This window comes from Callorhinus ursinus, unplaced genomic scaffold, assembly GCF_003265705.2.
Source record: "Callorhinus ursinus isolate GAN/ISIS: 27379988/994484 unplaced genomic scaffold, GSC_fseal_2.0 scaffold11, whole genome shotgun sequence".
Classification (NCBI taxonomy): domain Eukaryota; kingdom Metazoa; phylum Chordata; class Mammalia; order Carnivora; family Otariidae; genus Callorhinus; species Callorhinus ursinus.
Genome location: NW_027397073.1, coordinates 54,754,719 through 54,761,298, shown reverse-complemented (window position 1 = coordinate 54,761,298; position 6,580 = coordinate 54,754,719). Strand labels below are relative to the sequence as shown.

General features: G+C 43.0%; 1 protein-coding gene across 6 annotated transcripts in view; it reads left to right on the top strand.

The window, feature by feature from the left end:
* ZBTB14 (zinc finger and BTB domain containing 14) overlaps positions 1-6,197 on the top strand; it is a 7,472-nt gene extending 1,275 nt beyond the window's left edge. The window contains exons 1-4 of one of the 6 annotated variants that reach the window (XM_073898493.1): positions 81-425; positions 1,621-1,705; positions 1,808-1,889; positions 2,945-6,197. In XM_073898493.1, the coding sequence (XP_073754594.1) occupies positions 1,887-1,889; positions 2,945-4,291 (1,350 nt within the window). In that variant the 5' untranslated portion in view covers positions 81-425; positions 1,621-1,705; positions 1,808-1,886 and the 3' untranslated portion in view covers positions 4,292-6,197. Of the gene's footprint in view, positions 1-80; positions 426-749; positions 1,147-1,620; positions 1,706-1,805; positions 1,890-2,944 lie in introns of those variants that run through there. The other 5 variants (XM_073898494.1, XM_073898492.1, XM_073898495.1 and 2 more) reach the window with 5 other exon arrangements.
* The last annotated feature ends 383 nt before the right edge of the window (positions 6,198-6,580 follow it).

Below are 6,580 nucleotides of genomic sequence, written 5' to 3'. Positions count from 1 at the left end.
GAGTGCGCGGGGCGCGAGCTCCGGGCTCGCGGGGCGCGGCGCGGGGCTGCGGAGCCCGGCCGCACGCCCGCTCCCGCTCCCGCTCGCCGCCGTCGCCGCCCCGGGCCCTCCCGCTTTGGTTCGGAGCGGCGGCCCCCAGCCTGCGCTGGACTCCGATTATGAAAGGGAAAGTGGCCCTTTCACCTCCTGGCTCCGAGGCTGGGAGCTTTTGTTTAGGAAAGGATGCAAATGGCCTTATCCGTCTCCCACCTCCCGGGCCGAAAGAAATGAGAGCGAAGCCTGAAAGGCTCTCAAGTCCTTTTGGGTCTTGCGCTTCGTTCCCTGCTTCTCCCCCATCCCGAAGTTGCGAGCTTTCAACCGGGAAGTCGTGCGGCCGCCATTGTCGCGGCTGCTCCGGGGTAGGGGAGGCGGCTGCCTCTGCTTATGTAAGTTTGACTTTGCTGGAGCCCCCGCTCCCTGCTCCGTAAGGGCGGCCCAGTGCGCCAGCGGTTTGGAGAACCACCATAAAGGGGCGGCTTTGTTATGGAGGTGTAGTTGGGACTACATCTTTTCCTCCGCCTACGCAGATATTGGCAAGGGCTAGCTTCCAGTATAACTCACCTGAACTTACTAACTGGAACATCTCAGTAGAAAGAAATGGTCTTCGGCGATCTTGAGAGTGGGAGCCAAATATCACACTGGTCCAAAAACAAAACAAAACAACCCACCACAGTGGTATGTTGTCATGGGTACTGCAGGGCCACTCCTCTCCCTAGTCCCAGGCACTTTTATCCCACAAGTCCTAGGGAGAGTTACAATAGTGGGAAGTGATTAGGTAGGAAGGTTTTGCGTGGCTGCCTTCCTTTGGAGATGACTGCAGGCCGAGGTGCATCTAGGGGACGGGCAGAGTCCTTAGAAGTAATGTTGCCTAGCTCTCACACTGTTCAGATAAGAACCCCCTGCTACTGTAGGCATCTTATTGGTGTGTTTGTTTTTCTGTAGAGGGAACTTTTGAGGGTTTTCAGAGTGTTGGTCTCGCACCACAATTTTGTGTAAGAATATTGCAGCTCAATCTCTTGGTCCCACCACACCAAAGTTTGTGTGGTCACTGTTCAGTGGAGGAAACATGTTTTTTCAGGATATTGGTCTGCAGGATGGAGTCCTCTGGTAAGAGTTAAAACTCCCCCACAGCGAGAATTCTTTGAGCCTCCCTGTGGGGATTGAGGTGAAAACACCTGAATTTCTCAAATAAAACCAAAAAACTAGTGTAGCCTCCATGATATGTGCTATGAACACAGAAGCACAGAAAGAAGAAAGCAGCTACTGTTCCTTCTCCAGTGTTAACTACTGGGAATGTTCACTTCTATAACTTTATTTTAAAATGTACACTCAATATGTTTATATGAGCCTAGAGAGAAATGGGGAGGGCTACATCCCCAGCAGGAAATGGTGGGGGTAGGGAAGACTTACTGGCTTTTTCTGTATCTAAGTAGCTATCAATATTTGTGCAAATATGGGCATGGCCTTTGTTTGTGAGAACTTCCTTAGTGGTTCTCCAACCCGTTCCTCTAATCCCGGTGTACAGCCCCTGCATGTCCCAAGTGCCACAGCCTTTATCTGTTCTCATTCATATCTGTTCAGAGCTGGACCTGATGCTGCCAGTCACCCTCCTCTCTGTTCCCAACCTGAAAATGGGTACATGTGCAAGTGGCAGGACAAGAAAGGAAAGTTTTATTTTTTAAAATCAATTCTTGAAAACATTCTTGTTTAGAATTTGGGATAGAGGAAGATTCTACCTTATTCTTGTTTGTCCTTTTCTCTTGTAGGACTGGCGTGCCCCTGATCAGAATTATTCTGATCTGAAGAATTTGGTGTTTAAAGCATTAAGATAATAGCCTGAGTTGTTCATGGTAACTATAATTTTGGGTATTAAATCTTGGAAATATATATATGTGTATCAATTATACATTAGCATTTCTGTTTCTTTGGGGGGTAATGCTTTGTGAAATAAAAACAAAACAATGTTTCAAAAAGAAAATACACAGAACAAATTATTTTAAGAAGGTAATTCTTTAACACAGTAGGTCTTTTGTGCCAGAGATCTCTCGTGCCAGTTCAGAATTTCTTTTGCTTATAAAATACTCACAGCACTTGTCAAGTACATCCCGTCTTGATGACACTGTCATCTGGATGGCAGATAGATTGGCATCCAGATGGAATGAAGACGCTTATCACTGTCTTCCCAAATGCCATCCGAGGGTCATATTAAATCTTAACCCTCATTCAGAAGTGGCCCAAAGTTGGTGAGGAAAAAAGCAGAAGACAACACGAAGTGGAATATTTTGGCAGTGATCTCCCTTTTTGGTTCTGCAACAGTGATTTGTCTCTTCTGTCAAGGAAGTAGAACACTGAGCACTATTATTAGTTATTTCACAGAACCTCCTCTTCTGTACGTGGAATTAGAGTAGACACTACAGGAATAGAACCTCCTTGCCTTAGACCTCTTTCTTAAGCCTTGAAGTTATTTGTTATTACCTCTAGTTGTCAGGAAGCACAGGTTTTAGAGGTAGGTTGCCTGGATTTGAGTCCCAGCTCTCCAGTAAATGACTAGAATTTTGGACAGGTTCCTAAGCTCATCTAAAAAGGGGGGCTAAGAATGCCTTTTTAAAGGTTATTTGATCAGTACATTTGTGAAGACACGCAAAGCACATGGAACAGTGCCTGGCATATATTATGTGCCTCATAAAAGTTGCTGTTATTACTAAGCAAATACTTTTTTAACTGGAGATAAATAGAAATAACAAGATGAAAGTCCCTAAGTTGGGATCTTCTAGAACCACCTCTAATATTGATTTTCTGAAATAGGTACTAAAAATTGATCAGGAAGTGAAAGTCTGCCTGTGTTTTGTGTATGGAAAAGTAGTGTTCATAATTATCAAACTCTCTTTTTGAATATTTTTTGTAGGAGTTTTTCATCAGTATGTCTGAAACCATTAAGTATAATGACGATGATCATAAAACTCTGTTTCTGAAAACACTAAATGAACAACGCCTGGAAGGAGAATTCTGTGATATTGCCATTGTGGTTGAAGATGTGAAATTCAGAGCACACAGGTGTGTTCTTGCCGCCTGTAGCACCTACTTTAAAAAGCTTTTCAAGAAGCTTGAGGTTGATAGCTCTTCAGTAATAGAAATAGATTTTCTTCGTTCTGATATATTTGAAGAGGTCCTGAACTACATGTACACAGCAAAGATTTCTGTGAAAAAAGAAGATGTTAACTTAATGATGTCATCAGGTCAGATTCTCGGTATCCGATTTTTAGATAAACTCTGTTCTCAGAAGCGTGATGTATCTAGTCCAGATGAAAACAACGGCCAATCGAAAAGTAAGTATTGCCTCAAAATAAATCGCCCCATTGGAGATGCTGCTGACACTCAGGATGATGATGTGGAAGAAATTGGAGACCAGGATGACAGTCCCTCTGATGACACAGTAGAAGGCACCCCCCCGAGTCAGGAGGACGGCAAGTCGCCTACGACGACGCTCAGGGTTCAGGAAGCAATCCTGAAAGAGCTGGGGAGTGAGGAGGTTCGGAAGGTTAATTGCTACGGCCAGGAAGTAGAATCCATGGAGACCCCAGAATCGAAAGATCTGGGGTCCCAGACCCCTCAAGCCTTAACATTTAATGATGGAATGAGCGAAGTGAAGGACGAACAGACCCCAGGCTGGACAACAGCGGCCAGCGACATGAAGTTCGAATACTTGCTTTATGGCCACCATCGGGAGCAGATCGCCTGCCAGGCGTGTGGGAAGACCTTCTCCGACGAAGGCAGGTTGAGGAAGCATGAAAAACTCCACACGGCCGACAGGCCGTTTGTTTGTGAAATGTGTACAAAAGGTTTTACCACACAGGCCCACCTGAAAGAACACCTCAAAATCCACACAGGCTATAAGCCGTACAGTTGTGAGGTGTGTGGAAAATCCTTTATCCGTGCCCCGGACTTGAAGAAGCACGAGAGAGTGCACAGCAATGAGAGACCATTTGCCTGCCACATGTGTGACAAAGCCTTCAAACACAAGTCCCACCTCAAAGACCATGAACGAAGACACAGAGGGGAAAAGCCTTTTGTCTGCGGCTCCTGCACCAAGGCGTTTGCCAAGGCGTCTGATCTGAAAAGGCACGAGAACAATATGCACAGTGAGAGGAAGCAGGTCACCCCCAGTGCCATCCAGAGCGAGACAGAACAGTTGCAGGCGGCAGCCATGGCCGCCGAAGCAGAGCAGCAGTTGGAGACGATCGCCTGTAGCTAGAGGTGACAGGACAGGACCGCTTTGCCTGAGCCCCGGAGGTGGGACTGCACGGGTCCCAGCACACAAGCGCCAGTCCCTGCATTTCTGTGGAAACTTACGGAGCATTGTACTCACTGGATTTAAGGCAGTGCTTGGTTAAGTATTTTGCAAACTTTGCAAGGAAATCGTGTTCCTTTGTTCTGACCAAACAGTCTCGCTGTCCCGTCTGGTGTCTGGTAGTGATGTTGCCAGTAAGCCCTCCCCCCCCGCCCCCCTCTTTTTTTATGATTTTAATTTGAGAACTCCTGTGTCCAGTTCAGAAGTGAGAGACTTCTATTCCAGTTTTTGTAATTCCTCTCTACACTTGCTGACTGGCAAGTGTACTGCACAGAGCGATAATTGAGTAAATTGATTTCCTAATCATCACGATTCTATGGGACTTAGGGTCAAAACAGCATTTTTAATAACTTGATAAAAGTACTTCATGCAGATGCAGAAAATACTGGTGGGTGGCTGACCAAGAACACTGCACAGATAGGAAAACAAGTTCCAGAATTGCAGAACGATATTGGATTTATATTCGGTTTGTTAATTTTATATCACTGTTTTTCACTGTTCTTGTGGACAAATGATGGTTGCTTTGCTAAAGTGTTTCTTCATTTTGATCGCCCACACCTACCCCAAAAGATGGAGTCATAAGTCCTGAACGGAGGCTGAGCAAACCCACAGGGATGATGGTGGTCTGGGGGCTGAGTTCTTTTTGGTCCTCTTTTTTGGGGCATTGCCACTCTGCAACAGATGCGGTTTCTGGGGTAGACCAGTTGTTAGAGGGATAGCAAAGGGGGCATAGGATCCTGGCTCTCAGGGACGAGGTTTTCACGTTTGCAACAGTTCCAAGATTTTCTAGATCAAAATAATTCTTAATTGATTTTGAAATTGGATTTTTATTTAGGATCAAAATTAGGACAAGAACAGGTATGCTTCTTCAGATACATTTGTGTCACTTAAGAGAATGTCATCAAGCTTTTGGGCTCTCTGCAGCACGTGATTTATCCACAAAGGAGATGTAATATTGTTGCTTAAATTAATAAATTGAAAATCTTTTTAAGTGTGTAAATAGTGTAGAAGTGTTGGTCTTATGTATTTCAAGTAAAAGTAGACAGCTGCACCTTTTTTTTGCACATTGGATTAAAATAACTTCCATGAGCAACAAACATCGGTCTGTTTTTTAACCAATATTAAAGATTGTAAGACCAAATGTTTATTTTTTTGAAGTATATTTCATCATTGGTGGTTACAGTTTTAAGTAGAATTTGATTGCCATTTCATAGCCATAAACAGAATTATAAACACTGTTCCAATTTTGGTGTATGAAAACTTTTTTTAGCCATTTCTTTAGGAATATATTGAAATACCAAAATAGTTTGAATTACTTTCTGTAACAAAGTGTTAGTCAATTATTTTAGAATGTACAAGTTTAGAAAAATACCATTTTTTAAAAATTTTATTTTTGATTCCTAGAATTTTTTTTCCAAGTTACATTAAAATAATTTCATTTCATAGCTTGTTGCATTAACACCTGTAATTACTATTGTGGGAGAAATTTTATTTTTTAAATTGATGTACATGTTATGCCCAAGATTGTAGGATGAAGATGCTACCTTTAAAGAGACTTATTTATTGGTAAAATGTTTACTTTAGTTTAAAATTAATTTAATTTTCTTTCTTTAAAGTTGTTTATTCTGTCCTAAAAGTAGTCCTGTCACTGTGTTTATATGCTGTTAGTGGAAGGGGACCTGATTGGTGTTCCTTGGCTGTTTTAACCAAAGCAAAGGAAAAATGATTTCACATCTTTGTTGATAACTACTTCAACAAACCATTTTTTGGGACTTCAGTTTTGTATATAAAAGAAAATATACTTCTGTCACTCCTGTTTTCATTTTTTTATAGCAACCTTTCACACATCCAGGTTTCCACCAAAGCACATTTTCTATGCTCTCTTCGCCATGGTTCTACAGAATTACACGTTAAGCCCCTGGTGTGGACGGACCCTCATTGAAACCATATGGTCACAGTGCCACCCCCAAAAAAGAAAGCTTCGTTTCAGCACTTGATTTGTATTGTGTAAATATCTATCATCTGTCCCATTTTGCATGAGAAACATATTTGTGGTTTACTGTGTCTAACAGCAGGGCTGGGTTTGGATGTGTGTTAGCGTGCATGTTTTCTTTGGTTTTTTGGTGACAGCGAAGTCATGACGTGGTAGTTTTTCTGTCTTCTGGTGTTTCAGGACTGCCTCTCCACCCAGCT